Source organism: Silurus aristotelis (assembly GCF_946808225.1).
Source record: "Silurus aristotelis genome assembly, chromosome: 2".
Taxonomy (NCBI): Eukaryota; Metazoa; Chordata; class Actinopteri; order Siluriformes; family Siluridae; genus Silurus; species Silurus aristotelis.
Genome location: NC_139575.1, coordinates 8,807,365 through 8,825,473, shown reverse-complemented (window position 1 = coordinate 8,825,473; position 18,109 = coordinate 8,807,365). Strand labels below are relative to the sequence as shown.

Here is an 18,109-nt window from a genome sequence, read left to right as displayed (position 1 = left end):
CCACAATTGTTAACTGTTTAACATTCAACAATTTTAGTTCACCTGAAGTAGAAGAGTGGTTCAACCACAACTTCCTGTTTCAAGGGGGTATAAATACTATTAAAGTATTGAAGATGCCCATTTTCCAATATTCCGAACATCAGGGAAATATATCAGAAGTTCCAATTCAAAAAATAAAATGCTATGAATCGATCTGAGATAGGACGTGTCTGTACTGTCTTAACACACTGTGAGGAGGATCGTTCAGCAGGGTCAGAAAATCTCCAAAACTACAGTTCAACATCATCAACATCAACAAGTTATTCATTAGGGTTTCAAGAAAAAAAAAGTGATTAGGTTCTATGAACAAATGAAAGCAAAATAGCCATTTTTATGGGAACTGGGTTTGGTGCACAGAGAGGACCTGGACATTTTGTCAGGGTACATGGATACCATTGGTCAATGAACGCCTGGTCAACTCTGCCAGAAATCTTGGCCACAGTTGGATCTTCCAGCAGGACAGTAATCCAAAAACATACATCAAAATCAGGGTCCTGCCATGGCTATCCCAGTCCTTTGCCTTGAATCTTTTCATATTTATTTACTTTTCAGAGGAAAAAATACTTATATTTATCAAGGCAGAAATACTATTTTCCAATGAGAGAAAACCACATGTCAACACAAAGTCACTGTCACACAAAAAAAAACAGCTATTTGTCATGAAAGAAAAATAATATAATCAAGTTTATACAAATGTTTCCAAATATATACATGAGCATGGGAAGCTATCTTTTATTTTTAAATAAGTATTACCTTACAGATATTTGTTTGATTGAAAGTCTAGGTGAATCGATTCTATATACTCAGTCCATTTACTGGAAGGAAACCTTTCCCATGATATATATATATATATATATATATATATATATATATATATATATATATATATATATATATATATATATATATATATATATATATTATGTATGATGTCACCCCACTGCAGGGGTTCAGATTTTAGCAATTTCTTTCTAATAAATTTTTACTGGCTGCTAAAAAGGATGGACATCTATCTCTTTATTATTCCATTCCCTAAACAAGATATTAGCAAAATGCAATGACTCAATGTTTGACTTAAATCTAGTAGTAAAAACCATTGTGTTTATCAGATTTTCCAAGTATGACCAAGTATAATATTTTTGTCTCAATCTCTTCGATTTGGGTTATACTTTTAAGGCTTATATGAATAACTGGTATTGTTTCGGGTCATATTTATGCAGAAATTCCGATAAATCGCAAACTTTCAAGCATCAATCGAATAGAAAGTAGTCACACGGAGGTATTGAAAATATTTTATTGTTGGAATGGTTTTGTGACTGGTTTAAATGAAACCACATACTGCACACCTGTATTTTTTATGCTAATTCATACATGTACATGCAAAATAATACAGTACACTTGAAGAAAGTTTCTTTTAACCCATGATCACATATAAATATATATGAATATATAAAATAGACTATAGCTACTTAAATCTAAAAACTTAAATGAAGTTTGATTACTTTCTTTATTTTGTGCATTTTAAATCTTCATCTTTCAGTTTCTTTCTCACTCTTTTCTCAAGTTCTAGAAGTTTCTGGTAGAGTGCTGCTGACGTAGTGTCATCAATATCCATCTGAAAATATACAAGATCAGCTAATATGAGAGTACAACCAGAGAGAGAGAAAGACAGAGAATAGCGCATATGCAATTATAAATATCTGATACATGGTGCAGTTCTGACCTTACGAGTCTGTGTGTAACTGTTTCCTAGTCCGGATGTTAAGCTGTGGTACTTGACCATTGGATCCAGGGACTCCGGTTTCTGCTTGAACAGCCAAAACTGCAGAACAAAATGCACATGAATACCGGATTTGATTTAGAAACAGGACCTCAAGGAACATTAGAAGTCAAACCATTAATAAAGGTGTTTTCTGTGCGTTTTATTTTTTGGTACGTACCAAAGCCTCTGCCCCGTTATAAGGTGTAAGGGTAAATGTATTGGTGAATATTCTTATCTGATCAGAAAAAGGAGTGATAAAGAAACAAAGCAGATATTATATAAGGAGGAAATCCATTTGTAACATGCTTCTATAAAAAAAGATATCCACCATTGGAATTTTCTCAACTATTAACTATAACTAACCAAATAAACAATTTCTATTTTACCAAAAAACCAGAAAACGTCCATAAGACTGTTCAAAAGTGTGAACACTGGTGACCCCTTCTAAAAAATGTAATGCCTCCTATACTTTATTAATGATTACATGTTTTAAATATGTTTTTTCATGATCAATTTAGCATTATTGGAAAAATTCTCTACACAAGCCCCTGTAACTGAATTCTAAAGCATGGTGGTAGACATATCATAATTTCCATCATTGCTATACAGTACACTATATTGCCAAAAGTATTGGGTCACCTGGTCATAAGTACGGTATGTGAGTTTGGAGCGTTGCATTCCACATTTACTCTTATAATTCCCTCCAATTTTCTGGGAAAATGTTCCACTAGATTTTGGATTGTGCTTATGGATATTTGTAAAGGCAGGTACTGATGTAATTGAGGAGGCCTGGGGGTGCAGTCAGGGTTCCAATTCATCCCAAAGGTGTTCAGTAAGGATGAGATCAGAGCTCTATAGCATGCAACTTAAGATCTTCCTCTCCAAAGCATTTAAACCAAATCTTCAAGAAGCTCATTTTGTGCACAGGGGCATTGGAACAGGTTTGGGTTTCTAAGTCCAATTGAATGCAAAATTTTATTAGAGGGCATCTAAATACATCCTGTACAATTGAGGACCTCCAGCTTTGTGGTAACAGTTTGGAAAATAACCACATATAGTAGGAAAGATCAGGTGACCCAATACTATCAGCAATATAGTGTATGTTCAGTATCAAATTGTGTAGAATTGTGCAAGTACCGGTGCTTATGTTTCAAAAGTTTAATGAGAATTTATTTTTATATGTAGATGAGAAGGAATTACAGAGACATGAAAACCTACCAGCCACATTAAAGGCATGATAAGGGTCCAGATAAAGGATGGTAGGATGCCATATGTGAGGTTAGTCATCACCAGTCCAGGACAGATCACAGATGAGTAGAGACCCTTGAGGATGGAGAATAGGATTGAGAATCAGCCTTTGTCAGATGTCAGGGGAAGCAGATAAGCTCAGTGGTGAACAATGTTAGCGGGTGAAGAGGCAGCAGGTTAAATACCAGGAGACTAAGGATTCTATGGTCTGACAGTTTTGCACATGGATGAAGACCCTGCTGCTTGCTAGCATGGAAAATAGCCAGACCAAAATTGCAGGTGATCACAAACTCTCTGATTTAAACTGTTTCGCAGTAACGATCATGGCTATTTATGGAGGAAAATGGGGGAAGGTGTGAGGCATGGTGGTGTCAGCATTATGTTTTGGGGTGTTTCTGTAGAAAAGGTAGTGGTGCACTTTAGAAAATAAATGGGATAGTGATCAAGGGAGATTATGTAAAAAAACCTAAAGCAACAGAGGATATTAAAATTGGTTTGCAACAGGATCTTCCAGCAGGTCAATGATCCTAAACATACCTCCAAAGTTGTAACAAAATGGTTGAAGACAAAAGACAGCAAAGTGAAAAACATAAAAGTGGCCAAGGAGATCCAAATACATTTGATTTATATCAGTTCTGTGACTGAACATTAGATTAAAATTTGAACAAATTACATCAAATACTAATGAAATGTAACAACCAGTAAAGCTGGTAAAGCTATTTTTTAAATGTCCTCTAATGGAAATAAAGAATATACTCTAACTATGTAACACAGGAACTGTTTTGTAATAGGAAACCCTAAGTGTCAGCCTAAGCGTAGTGACCTTTTTAGCCTTAAGTGGACATGCAACATAAGACTGGTACTATTACACTTCTAGAGAATGTAATGTAATAAGTCTCTGCCACTTGTGGCCCCAAAATGTAAAAAAAATCCAACCCCAGTCATACATAATCCAAATTAGAAAATTTGACAGACTACCGTATTTTCCAGGCTATAAACCACTACTTTTTTCCCACGCTTTGAACCCGGCGGCTTAAACAATCAAGCGGCTAATTAATTGATTTTTCCCGGGATTTTCCCGGTTTCACAAACTTCATGCCAAAAAACTGAGCTAACCTTATCAGGTTAACCAATGAAATTCTTTGTATCAAATCGGGTGCGCTCCCACTGAATCGGACCGCACCACATCATAAATATGGATGAGGTTCCTCTGACGTTTGACCTGCCGCTCACTCGGACTGTCAACAGGAAATGCGAATTATTGAAAAAATGCATGAAAAAACGCACTTCACCTGTGTTCTGAGCTGCACGGCATCCGGAGAAAAGCTTCACCGATGGTGATTTTTTAAACACACGACGATGCCAAAAATAAAACTCCAGAGAGAAATTGTTGTGAAAGGAAGGAGGAAGACAGTGAACAATGACTTTCTTGGTAGGCTACTGTTTAGATACAAGCCGTGTAACAGACACTGTCTTTCATTAAAGCCTGTGTAAAGTTCATTAGTTTCAATGTAGGCACTTGTGGCTTATAGACAGGTGCGGCGTATTTATGTTCAAATTAAAAATCTTTGTAAAATTCAGTGGGTGCGGCTTATAATTAGGTGCGCTTAATAGTCCGGAAATTACAGTACTTAACTGTAATCTGATTTATTTAGCATTTTTTTATACATGTGGACATGTGGTCAACACGCAGTCTGGAAATTGTAAAGCCGCATAAATGACTATATCCGTATTGAAATAATTCAAGAATAACCTAAAATTGCTTATCTTGCTCATTGCTTTGATTTCATTAGGTTGTAAATCACTCAGCTTAATTCACCTGGCTGTTATAATGGCGGTTCAGGGCCAGGCTCAGCAGATCAGATGCGTATTTAGAGGAGCTGTATGGTTCTAGGCCTTCCTCGTGCTGCACATCGTCAAGACTGAAAGCTGAACGGCATGCATTGCTAGACGAGGTCCAGATCACCTGAGAGCGGTGGTCTGTTTGACATAACAGGGGCTCCAATTCCCGAACCTATAATGTGAAAGAAAACTTTTTTTTGCACATTATTGCACATTCACAAACAAAAACTGGCCTAAAACAGAAACTCAAACTCCGCTGGGCCCTTTCATGGATTATTTTCTACTGTATACATTATTTCATCACAAAGTTCCATATGATACTTATTAATGTGCAACTTTAATGTGACAACATGTCAAAACCATGTGTACTCTGCCTCTTAACAAAAATAACACATGAAGCCTGGATGAGAAAAAGAAAAAAAAACAACACAGAGGAACAAGAACATGAACCCCTTACGGTCATTGGACATTCAAGCTATAGCAGAAAACCGACACTTCTGTGATGCAGGCTGACTCTACTGCAAAATTAATGCACACCTGATCCATAGAGTCTTCATCACAATCTGGAGAAAAGCAGCACCGTAACTCTGCTTAACCAATTCGATAGGAATCAGTCAATTGTTAGCATAATATTTAAGGAGTATTTAAATCATCCCACAAGCAGAATGGGGTTATTGTTAAATATATAAAAGTTTTTACTGGTGAGAGAAGGCTTTAGTTTTAGAGTAATAGATACTACATTTATTTGTATGTGCAATATGCCATGGCTATATATTATTAATTAGTTTCACTTAGAGAGTGTTGAGTTTTATGACTGTACAAATAATATGATGAGTCACATGATGATTTGTTCTTTAGATTTTGCTGCTGATATTTGACTTCTTATAGCTTTCTGATCTCTGATTCTCTTTGGTTCGGTATGTTCAATAATAAACTCTGGGGCTTTTATAGAACAGTTATAGATAGATAGATAGATGGATGGATGGATGGATGGATGGATGGATGGATGGCATGGCATGGCTTCTAATGGCAGAACAAATGTAGTGGATTAACATCCACAAGATTTAAAACTTTATCAATATATTTGGTGATATTATGAGCTTTTTTGTGTAGATTCATAAACTATAATCACAAATAAATCCATTTGGGCTCCAGGCCATATTATTACAAAATATAGAAAAGTTTAAGGTGGTCTGAGGACATCACACAGGACATCACACTTTCTGTAATTAACCTTTTGTTTCATGTTCAGTAGCCACAAATAAGTTGTTTGTTAATAGAGATAAAATAATCACATCAGTTTTTATTTGGACTAAGATGACGCCTACTGTATACATATTCTAGTCCATGAAGTACAAAGTGAATGTCTATGAATCAGAATAGAAATGGGACAGGGACACATGTCCCGTGCTGGAACAAATGCCCTGTTGTGCTTGTGAGTCAAACAGTGTATGAATTTAAATATTCATTTTTACTGTTTTACAAAGCTGTGATAAAATTTCATTAATTTAAGACCACTCTCACCAGTAAGAAGTGACCGAACAGGTTGGTAGCAAACACTTGCTGTAGACCATCAGATGTGACAGTGTCTTTCTGCGTCAGTAGCCCTGCTCCTGTCGAAAACATGTGGATTGCTTTACTGGAAACAAATCACAAATGTAAAATTATTCAAATGTGTAACATTTGAGAATAGATATTGAATACATTTGATGGGTTTATAATAATACTGTACATTATGCTTTGTTATTAATAGGATTCTGTTGTGACTGATCACCAGCTCCGGCCTTTCAATGAATTTTTGAATGAATATATGTTTTGTATGTTGGTGTTGAGTAATTCTCTAAAACAGCAACTCTGAAAATTCTCATTCACACATACTTTATCATTTTAATAGCTACACTCACATGGGGACATGGGGGCACATGTATAGTGATTAGTCAATGACGTCTTTTTATGTGATATTTCCAAATTGTATAATTGTTACTTTCTGATCAGAATTGTTGAATTTTGGGTTTACATCAATGGAGTGGTATGAGGTGGGCTGACTTAAAGTGCTAACAGTAACTCCAATTCACATCAGCCTGGATCACATCAACCTGTTTTTGATAATTTTCCTACAACAGCATTCCCCCAAAACTGTATACTGTAACATTTTAGGGCATAATGCAATCAAAGTGTACAGCAATCATAATTTTTTTCATATTACATTTTTCTATTACTCAGATAAATAAAAAAAAAATAAATGACAAGTGTGCAGGACCTGTACCCAGAAAACAAGCCTTTATAGAGAGCGCTGAAATCAACCTGGGGACTAGGCATGATTCCAGCATTAAGGTAGAGGTAGTCAAGCCTGTCATATCTGTTGCAAAAGAAATAACAAGAAATTTAAATGATCAGATAATTGGAATGCGAGTGTGGTCTAAAAGAGCACTACAGAAAATACTTTTACCTCTGCCGGATCTCCTCAGCAGCACTGAGGACGGAGCACACGCTGGCCACGTCTAGCCGAACGAGAGAAACATGAGCTTTAGGGTGAGAGTCGAGCAAGACCTGACGGGCCGCCTCAGCCTTCTGCTTGTTCCTGCAGGCCAGACACAGCTGCAGCTGAGCATCATCGCTCAGGAGGCGCTCACAAAGGGCCAGACCTACACCGCTACACACACACACACACACACACACACACACACACACACACACACACACACACACACACAGTGAATTAAGTGCTGACCAGTTTAACAAGACATTTGTGTATCAGAGCACTATTAGTATAAGTACTATATGCTTTCAGAGGAATTTTAAGGCTCTGCAGGACTCGCACACAAAAAACAGAATGAATAGATTGCAAAAGGAAAAGCTGGAGCTGGAATGGAGGACTCATGGCATAACCCAATACAAGCTGCACAGACACATGCATAACTCTTCCAATAATATTCATTACTTCCACAAATAATAAAATGCATTTGCGTTCTGAAAAAAAAAAATAATAATGCATAAATAAACTGTCACTGGTTCTTTTGGATATATTATACTTATATAAAAATACAAAGGCGAGACATAAATAATAATAATAATAATAATAATAACAAGAAAATGTGTGTTTTTTTTTTTTATAATATAAAGCCATATACTAAAGGTTTCCTTAATTATAATAAAACATTATAAGTATATAAAGCATATGGCATATTATCTGTCTATCTAACTATATATATTATCTGTCTATAATATAAAATACAATTTAGTATACAATATTCAGTCACTAGGTTTCTGTTTTCTAAATAGATACTATTTTATTACGTTATTATTACTAAATTAGTAATTTAATAAATAGTATAAATGTTTGTTTGTTTTACCTGTTTGCCCCCGTTACTAGAACAACTTTCCCCATCCTAGACATTATGTAGACTGGTACATATCATCACATTGAGACACTGAACTGAAACCGGTTTGTACTTTGGTATTAGCATCGCCTCTATGGTCTGATTGGATGTCATAAAGCTAAAGACCAATGACATGCGGCCACTCCCTGACGTAATGCCACTTTCAGCCAATGGCGTTGAGGCTGGAGTCAGCCCAGTGGTGAGGGCGAGCTGTTATTTGATAGCAGCAAAAGGAGAAACACGTGGTCTGAGTCAACGTTGCAATTTTACAAGTAGACAAGGCGATATAAGTATATGTGTATACACATTATTATTTGAAGAAATAAATAAAATAAATGTACAGATAATAAAATTATCCAAAATTTAAAAAAAAACCAAAAACATTTCACGTCAATATCATATGCTGTGTTCATTTTATTTTTTCATTTGGACAAAGCAGGAGTCATTCAAAATATATTTGGTATAATAACATAAAGAAATTAATCATAAAATTAGACATACATGGACACAGAAAGTCAAAAACACTAACACTAGCCCAAAGCAGTTAAATATCTAACAGGAAGTTAATCATATACGTAGAGAAAACTGTTTCCTGTTCTGTGTAAATCTCCACATTAAACCACTGTCAGTTTTACCAACAAAAAAAAATCGAGCTGACCAGACCAAAATCCAACTTATAACACCTCCTATGTCATACACGGAGCAATAAACACAAACATTACACTTTACATCAGCCTTTACATCTAAATCTAGATATTAACATCACTATTTAATACAATACTAAACTTTGCATGTGCAGCACTTTTGGCATCCCAAATCACATCCTGTTGCAACCCAATCATACCCTCTATAGTCCTTCTCTACATTACAAATCCAGTATTTACCCAAAACAGCCTTTTAAACTCCAGTTATTTACAAGCACTTATTATTTATTCATTGTAGATACCAAATATATAATAGGTTCAAGTAGCAAATAAGGGAAACATAGCTTACAGTTTTATTATATAACATCAATTTGGTATTAATTGTTATGAATAGATTAGGTTAGTATAGAATTTTCAACACAAATTAATAAGATACAAAGTATAAAACATACTAAATTAAAAGAAATAGATATATGGTGAAATGCTTTCGTTAAAAGCAAAGTGAATTGCCGATATCTGAAAACAATGTAAAGAAAAATAAAAGCTACTTTTACTTGACACATAAAAGCATTAAATGTCATCCAAAAAGTGAAATATAATTTTTTTAAAAACCTATAGGGCAATACATACAGTTTGCTTTACATTTTCAGCAAAGTCACATATTTATTACAAAACAATTAAAATTTTAGAAAAAAGTGTAATAAAAAATATTAACAATGGTATTTTTAAAAATTACATAAAAGTCCATACATGCTTGGGTTTTACACACTTCTGTAAAAGTGGTTATTACAGTGCAACCGGAAAGTATTCACAGTGCTTTACCTTTTCCACATTTTGTTGTTACAGCTTTATTTCAAAATGAATTAAATTCATTATTTCCCTCAGAATTCCACAAACAATACCCCATAATAACAACATTTAGGAAGTGTTTAAAATCTTTGCAAATTTATATTAAAAAAATTAAATTAAATAAAAACACCACATGTACATAAGTATTTAGCAATTTATCATAGCCATTTTCAGATCTCTACAGAGATGTTCAATCGGGTTCAAATCTTGTCTCTGGCTGGGCCCCTTAAGGACATTCACAGAGTTGTCCCATAGCCACTGTGTGCTTAGGGTCGTTGTCCTGTTGGAAAATGAACTATCGCCCCAGTCTGAGGTTCAGAGCGCTCTGGAGCGGGTTTTCATCAAGGATATCTCTGTACATTGCTAAATTAATCTTTTCATCAATCCTGACTAGTCTCCCAGTTCCTGCTGGTGAAAAACATCCCCACAGCATGATGCTGCCACCACCATGCTTCACTATAGGGATGGTATTGGCCAGGCGATAAGCGGTGCCTGGGTTCCTCCAGACATGACGCTTGGCATTCAGGCCAGTTCAATCGTTGTTTCTAATGGTCTGAGAGTCGTTCAGGTGCCTTTTGGCAAACTCCAGGTGGGCTCTCGTGCCTTTTACTGAGCAGTGGCTTATATGGTCTCTGTACCATACAGACCTGATTGGTGGAGTGCTGCAGAAATGTTTGTTCCTCTGGAAGGTTCTCCCCTCTCCACAGAGAAACGCTGGAAACGCTGGCTCTTTCAGAGTGACCATCGGGTTCTTGGTCACCTCTCTGTTTAAGGCCCTTCCCCCGATCGCTTAGTTTAGCTGGGCGGCTCTGAATAATGAATTTGTGCTCAATTTTTAAAGTCATAGCAAAGGCTGTGAATACTTATGTACATCAGATTTTTTATTTTTTTTAAAAATTAATTTGCAAAGATTTTAAATCTTAGATCTTCCACATTGTCATTATGGGGTATTGTTTGTAGAATGTTGAGGAAAATAATGAATTTAATCCATTTTAGATTAAAAAGGCTGTAAAAAGTGAAGCGCTGTGAATACTTTCCAGATATACTGTAAATTTATAAAGAGCCTTTTAAACTGTTATGTATAATCAACATGATACTCACTTAATGTTTGATATGAAAACATACAAAAATCTGACTTATTTAAAAAAAAGAAAATGAGATTTTTAAAATTATTTACATTCAAGCTGTCTTTTGATTAAACATGTCGAAAAAAAAATCTCACACGTGTTCTTGTGTCATTCGATTTCTACACAACATCTTTTCTTCAGTTAACCTAAATTCATTTTAAATTAACACTATTCAATTCTTTGAGTGTAAATGAACAAATGGCAAGAAAACGTCAAAAATGTACAAATATTTAATCCATTATTATTATCAAAAGTGCGTGAACTTCCTGCTACATTTTAGCTTCAATATTCTTTACCTTGTACCACTCATTGCTGAATCTAATATGACAATATTTATCATCCTTGTTCACTTTACTCAACTGGATACCTTTCTAATGCGCTGTGCCCATGTGTGTGTGTGTTTGTGTGTGTGTGTGTGTGTCTGTGTGTGTGTGTGTGTGTGTGTCATGCTGGAACACTAAAGCGTCTCTGGCAGTGCTGCTTCTGGCACAGGAGCAGACATTAAGGTGTATTCTCCAGCATTATTCGATGGATCTCCAGGAAAGATGGTCTCTCCTTGGCATTCCTTTGCCAGCAACTCAACATGAGCTTGTAGATGGGGTCGGGACACATGGCAGGCTGCGGCAAGTAGATCTGGAAACAAAAATTAACTCATAAGTGTTACAGATTAAAAGTAAGATCAAGATCTAAATGTCTAAAAGTTCAACCAACATTCCCTTTAGATCAAATGTGGTAAGTTAAATGCTGTATAACTCATGCCCACATCAATATACAATCCATTTAATTTGACACACATACATAGACATTATATTAGTATTTGAAATTAAGGTGTTTTGTTTGTAGAATTTTGAGGAAAATAATGAATTTGATCAATTTTTTAATAAGGCTGTAACATAATGTAAATACTTTCTGTATGCATTTTAAATGTAAAACATGGGTGATTAGCTAACAACAAAATGTGGGCAAATCTGAGGATGGGAAATGTAAACAGAAAGATCACAAACTGGGAACACTTGAGCCATATAACAAACTTGGTAATAGTTAGAGAACTGAACAGGCTACTTCACGAAATCAAAATAGGAATATATGTATACAAATGAACTAAACAAGGAAATAGAGAACAGCTGAAGGTTTATGCTGCAGCACTGCAAGAGGTACACAACATTTCAGTGCGTGAGTGGAGTAATTCCCCAAGTCTTATAGTAAATCGTTTTGAAGATATGTATTTTTATTTAACAAAGATAGACAGTGCTAGACCTTTGGTCTTGTCAGGGAACCACCAGCCACGCCTCCCCTCTGCACTCAGCACACTCGCAGCACCTCGCCTTCATACTAATCACCATCACATGTCTCCAATCTACACACTTCCTTTATAAGGCCCCCATTCTCACTCACTCACCGTCCGATCTACAGTTCATTCTGGCGATCATCCCTGGATTACCCGTGTTTTGGAGTATACCTGTTTTCCGGTGCATGCTTCTACCTAGCTTCTGTCTGTTTCCCAAAGCTAATAAACGTCCTGTCTGTATTTTGGTTTCCAACTCTTGATCCTAGTGTGACAGGTCTACAGTGCCAGAAGTAAAGTTTTTGCAGTATAACTTCACTCATATATATATATATATATATATATATATATATATATATATATATATATATATATATATATATATATATATATACAAAACCAAGTCATTTCCTGTTATTGAACATAAATATAAATTGATAAAAAAGTACAATGTTTAGTTCTTTAATAAAGAAAATATGGCTAGTGTTGATAAAATCCTGGGCTGTAAGACGAATTAAAGACTTCTGGTATGTGCTTCAGGAAAGGAATTAACTTGGTGTTGACTGCAGTAGTTCATCCCATGAGCTTCTGGGTAATTAATCTCCTATCACATCATGTGGTTAAATTTTTATTCAGCTCAAACATGGACTATATTAGATAAAATTTTGTGTTCACATGAACTTGGAAACCCAAACCTGTTCCAGCATGGCAATGCTCCTGTACACAAAGTGAGCTACATGAAGATATGCTTGACATGGTTTGGAGAGGATGATCTTTAGTGGCCTGCTATAGAGCTTTGATCTCAAACCTACTGAAAACCATTGGGATGAATGTGAATGCTGACTGCAAACCAGGTCTTCTCACCTATGTCCACACACATGCACACTTAAAAGTATACTGGAACATCTTTCCAAAAGAGTGGAGGGAATTATAAAAATAATTTGGGACTAAATGTGGAATGTGATGCTCAGAAAGCACATACCATATTTATGATCAGGTGTCTGCAAACTTTTGGCAATATAGTGTATTTTTAACTGACACGATAATACACACACACACATATGTATATGCTGCATATGTATATGATCTCATTTACCTGTCGCCTCTGGTCCCGGAAGAACTCGCCTGTGTTTTCAATGACCTGCTCATCCGAGAGCTGTGAGTATGGCTGCTCCTTGCAGAATGTCAGTGTCTCCCAAAGAGTCACACCAAACGCCCAAACATCACTCGCAGTGGTGAATTTACCCTATCGAGGACAGTGAAACACACGCCATTGACAAAATGGTTTCGTGTGTAGCTGAAACTGAAAAATGAATTATTTTTATATTTAAATCTCACCAGGAGAATGCTCTCCCAGGACATCCAGCGGATGGGCAGAACAGCACGGCCCTGGATGCGATAGTAATCTCCGCTGTACAGGTTTCTGCTCATGCCAAAGTCAGCAATCTTTATGGTGTAGTTCTTGCCAACCAGGCAGTTTCGTGTGGCCAGGTCTCGGTGTACAAAGTTTAGCGATGAGAGATACTTCATGCCCGAGGCGATCTGAGTGGCCATGTGCTGCAGGTTACTGTAACTAAAATCAGTTATAATAATATGGTGTTTTGAATAATATGTGAAAAAAATATATCAATAAATGTTTGGAAATAAACTAATCATGTTTTAAAAAAAAACAGAAACAAATGTATAAAAAATATACATGAAAATGAATGAATCATGTGAATCATATAAATTAAACACGAATATAAATGAACCATGTGTAAAAATCACACGTGAAAAACAAGTCGTCACATGATTAAATAAATGATTCGTGCAAAAATCATGCATACATCATATATAAATTTCACATGTGAATCATATGTATAGGTCGAATGCAGATGTCTACCTGACTGTTGGTGCGTTGCTAAGAAGGGCAATCACGCCCTCTGGTTCATGACGTGAGAGAAACTGGTTGAGGTCCCCGTTCTCCATGTACTCTGTGATCATGCACAATGGGTCCGAGCTCATACACACCCCCAGCAGTCGGATGATGTTTGGATCTTTCAACCGCGACATTATTTTTATCTCTTTCAAAAAGTCATTTCTGTATAAAAACATAATGCAATCGGAAAGGTTGTTAAATGATGAAGGGGAAAAGTCTAGATGAAATATCCGATGTTCTTACGAGGTGGTATCAAAAATTTGTTTAGACCAATGCTGCTAACTCTTAACATGTGCGTTACCACGTCTGCGATTTCAGTTTTTACAGCAAGCTAGAACAAAGAGCAAATGGAAAATTCTGTGTGAAACTGGGCAAATTTGCCACAGAGACTTTGGACATACGGTGATGCTGCAATGAATTGTTCAAGGTGTTTTGAGTGGCACGTGCGATTCAAGAACTAAAGAACATCACTGGAAGACCTTTAATGAGTCCAACCCCCGAAAATGTCTAAACCATTCTTCAACTTGTGCATGATGATCGACAGAGAACAATGTGGCGGTATTCGGCAATCATGCGGCCTTCTTCCTGAAGATGAAGATCCAACTCAAAGGTCAACGTTTTGACATCATTGCGGAGATTAAGAATTGCACCGTTGCAGAATAGCAGTAAGTGCTCGACATGCTTTAAAAGAAAGACATCCAGGACACATTCCAGAAGTGTCTGGAACGCTGTGAGCGCTGTATTGCTGTGCAAGGGGACTATTTTAAAGGTGATAGTGTGTACACGTAGATAAATAAAATACTTTCTTGTGAACAGCTAGTCTCAAAACTTTCTGATACCACCTTGTACGTAGCACAAACGCTTTACCTGGCGTTTTTATTTGCATCAGCTCGTAACATTTTGACAGCTACAAGAACTGTTTGATTATCAGTAACATCAAATGGAAAGTCTTCTTCCATAAACTCCTCCATGTCTTCTGCTTCACAAAGATGCACCTAAGACAGTTTGACATTGATTACATTTAATTAAGAATCGTCGTTTTGTAAACATTGCTTGTTGACTGCAATGCATATAATTGATAAAACACACAGTAGAAGGTGTTCAAAGTAAGACATCAAAGCGGATTTGTCTTTAATCATTTAGAGTCTTGGAACTCACCTCCCCGAACTGGCCTTCTCCAAGCTTCTCCTTAAAGGTGAGCAGTTTTCGGGGAAATTCCTCTATAGGGATGTCCTTTCCTGACAGCAAGTCCATAGTGACAGCGGGCACGGCGTAAGTGTTTCCTCCTGTTACTCCTTGCAGATTAACGATGTCTGCCTCGGCGTAATGGGGAACTCCTTCTTGAGTGCTGGACTGAGAAGCTTTGGATGCTATACAGAAATTTCCACGTTATAATGACATACCTGAATTAACATTTAGCTGAATATAATTAACAATACAGCTTACATTTAAGAATATTTTACATAAATGTACACACCCTCAATGGACCATATTTAATTCGGAAGCTATTTTAATATTTTAATATATATTCTGTGTTAATATGCAATAAGAAGCAATAAAAACAATTATAAAAAAGATGACAAGCTTTCAAATACATTTCATAAAAGATATGTAGTGTTAGCCACCCTGTATATTGCTGTTATGTCAATACATAGATATATCAAATATGTTAAAAACAAATACTACGTTACTGTACATAAGTAGATTTTCCTTGTAACAGGACTTTACATCACTATTTGTTTTTTGGACAACTTTTTACTTTCACTCATTACACTTTTTATACACTTTTTACTTTCTACTTCTTACATCGTTATTTTAGTTTTAATCTATTTAGTGATATGATCAATATTTTTTCTTCTCACTGCGCATCGTTTTAATTCCATCAACCAATTTCTTGTCATTTCCTTTTCCTCCACTTTTTCAATCTACCACTGGTGTATCATTTCCTGGCTCTCAAACATTACAGACGTAGACTAGTTTACAAGTTAACAACAAGCAAGACAGAGGGCAACAAGAAGTCTGGGGTTATCATTGATGAGACAGAGGGAGTCAGTGATGTAAACATGACTGAGAACAGAGACATTCCTGATCACCTGATCATCATCATCTTTTCTGTGCTTGTGTTCAATATGTGGTTGATGTGAGGTCCAGTTACCAGTTACATTAAAACAGGTAGTATTAATGACTACTTTTTACTTTTTAAGCACATGTCAGAGCCCAAATTTCTTTACTTTAACTTGAGTGAAAAGGTGTAGTCAGTACTCCAACATATACTAGAGTATTTCAAACCTTCAACTTGAGTGAAGGATGTGTGAACTTCTGCCATCTCTGCAGGATACAAAAGAAAATAAGAATTGAACAATTCTTATAATAAGTAGAACTGACCAGAGTCCTCTGAGACCTGCGAAACATCAGGCAGCTTGCGGACGAGGCGTGAGGGCTCCTGGTAATCTGCTCCAAGTGGGAAGATGCGCTCATAGGCAGAGCTGGACTCCTGTTCGCTGGCTGCTGAGGAGGTCAGGTTGTTGTTACAGCTGAAAGCCTCACTCTGAATTGATAGACTTGCAGTTAGCTCATCATCAAGCATCCTCCGTGAAACCTAAAAATAAAGGAAGAAGAGTGTAGGATTTAAAAAAATCAAAAAGTACTTATAGTGCAGCAGGTGTGCAGGAACCATCCTCACGCTTCACTGCATTGAGTCTCAAGTATTTCTAAAAACGTTTGACAAAGTTTGTTTGCAACAATTTATTTTTCACAATTTGTAGTGAACTTTCTTTAATTTTATATAGCTACATGTATAAATAATATTACGTTGTCCTATGTAAGCTTATTATTATTAGAATTATAATTGGAACCAAAATTTCAAAAAATGTGAATCCTCCTTGAGATTCTAGTCTACATGCACACACCTGATCTATGATGCTATGACGTTTCAACAGATCGGAATTATAATTATATATATAATATATATATAATATATAATAATATAATATAATATTAGGGATGCAAAAATTAACCTGCTAACGCAAATTAATTTTAACTGCACTAATTTTATATGTATCATGTAAATAAATAGAAATAAATAAATATAAATCCGAAAATATAACCTTTAACCCAACACACTTATTAATGATAAATTACAGTAAACAAATTCATGTAAAAAAAAAAAAAAAAATTGTAATCATTAAACATTTGTTTTTTCGATGAGCCAAGTCTCTAATCAAGCACAAAAAATCTGTGATGTGTTACGTCCCTGATGCAACACATCCGGCAAATAATCTTTTTTTAAATAAATACTTTTCAAGTTTTTAATACTCTAATTAACATGGGCATGGACAAATATGAAAGCTTAATGCAAATGTATGTTTATTATTAGTGAAACCAAACGAAACATAGATCATGAAAACAAAATATTCTTATAAATGTTTTAAAGTAATTTCGGTGTTTCAACTTAAATAAATTATCAGGACACAAACGCAACTTTTGCTATGTTTCCATACAGACGGTTTTAATTGCCGGATGTGTGCATCTCAGCAGTTAACCACTTAGGGTGTACTCACTTTTGTTGCCAGCTCTTTAGACAATAATGGCTGTATGTTGAGTTATTTTCTGAGGACAGTAAATTTGTACTGCTATATGAGCTGCACAATGACTACTCTAATATATGTCCAAGTTTAATTTCTATAGTATTTTCCCTTAAGAAGATACTAAAATGTTTGCTGAAATAAATATATACATACACACACACATTGTTTTTTGAGTGAGTCACAAGAGAGCAGATTGGAGAAGAACAAGAAATAAGCCACAACATATCTAACCTTCTCCAGCACCTTCTGCCAGACCTGTCTCCAGAGTATGATGACGATGATGGCCACCAAGATAAAGATGATGGCAACCAAACAGCCGATCAGAATTCGAGTGTTGCTGTCGTCTACTTTGTGATAGGGGTTTTTTTCTTGTGGAGGGAATGTAAGTGAAAAAAAGCTTAAGAGTTAAGAAACACTACGCTGGGTTT

At 35.8% G+C, this 18,109-nt stretch overlaps 2 protein-coding genes across 3 annotated transcripts in view; both read right to left on the bottom strand.

Annotated features, from left to right (window-relative positions):
• ddr2a (discoidin domain receptor tyrosine kinase 2a) overlaps nt 1–18,109 on the bottom strand; it is a 359,575-nt gene that overhangs the window by 309,152 nt on the left and 32,314 nt on the right. Inside the window, exons 10-17 of one of the 2 annotated variants that reach the window (XR_014537601.1) lie at nt 17,913–18,049; nt 16,480–16,693; nt 15,253–15,464; nt 14,962–15,089; nt 14,059–14,256; nt 13,515–13,749; nt 13,273–13,422; nt 10,593–11,524 (exon numbers count right to left, since the gene is read on the bottom strand). Coding sequence is in view for 1 of the 2 variants with exons in the window: in XM_083566758.1 (XP_083422884.1) it covers nt 11,393–11,524; nt 13,273–13,422; nt 13,515–13,749; nt 14,059–14,256; nt 14,962–15,089; nt 15,253–15,464; nt 16,480–16,693; nt 17,913–18,049 (1,406 nt within the window). In the remaining variant the exon portion in view is untranslated. Of the gene's footprint in view, nt 1–8,667; nt 11,525–13,272; nt 13,423–13,514; nt 13,750–14,058; nt 14,257–14,961; nt 15,090–15,252; nt 15,465–16,479; nt 16,694–17,912; nt 18,050–18,109 lie in introns of those variants that run through there. The other variant, XM_083566758.1, reaches the window with a different exon arrangement.
• Nucleotides 1,316–8,362, bottom strand: hsd17b7 (hydroxysteroid (17-beta) dehydrogenase 7). The gene is made up of 9 exons (XM_083567657.1): nt 8,245–8,362; nt 7,341–7,544; nt 7,158–7,250; nt 6,416–6,530; nt 4,869–5,063; nt 3,020–3,124; nt 1,980–2,036; nt 1,763–1,861; nt 1,316–1,654 (listed from the first exon to the last, which is right to left on the bottom strand). Exons 1-9 carry the CDS (start codon nt 8,286–8,288, stop codon nt 1,547–1,549), a joined length of 1,020 nt encoding a protein of 339 aa, XP_083423783.1. The 5' UTR covers nt 8,289–8,362; the 3' UTR covers nt 1,316–1,546.

Excerpts from the sequence above, each read along its gene's own strand:
- hsd17b7 (XM_083567657.1), bottom strand. The coding sequence starts at position 8,288 with ATGTCTAGGATGGGGAAAGTTGTTCTAGTAACGGGGGCAAACAG. Across the intron at positions 7,251-7,340 it reads GCTGAGGAGATCCGGCAGAG|ATATGACAGGCTTGACTACC; the intron begins GTAAAAGTATTT and ends CTTTTGCAACAG. Across the intron at positions 6,531-7,157 it reads TATAAAGGCTTGTTTTCTGG|TAAAGCAATCCACATGTTTT; the intron begins GTACAGGTCCTG and ends ATTTGTTTCCAG.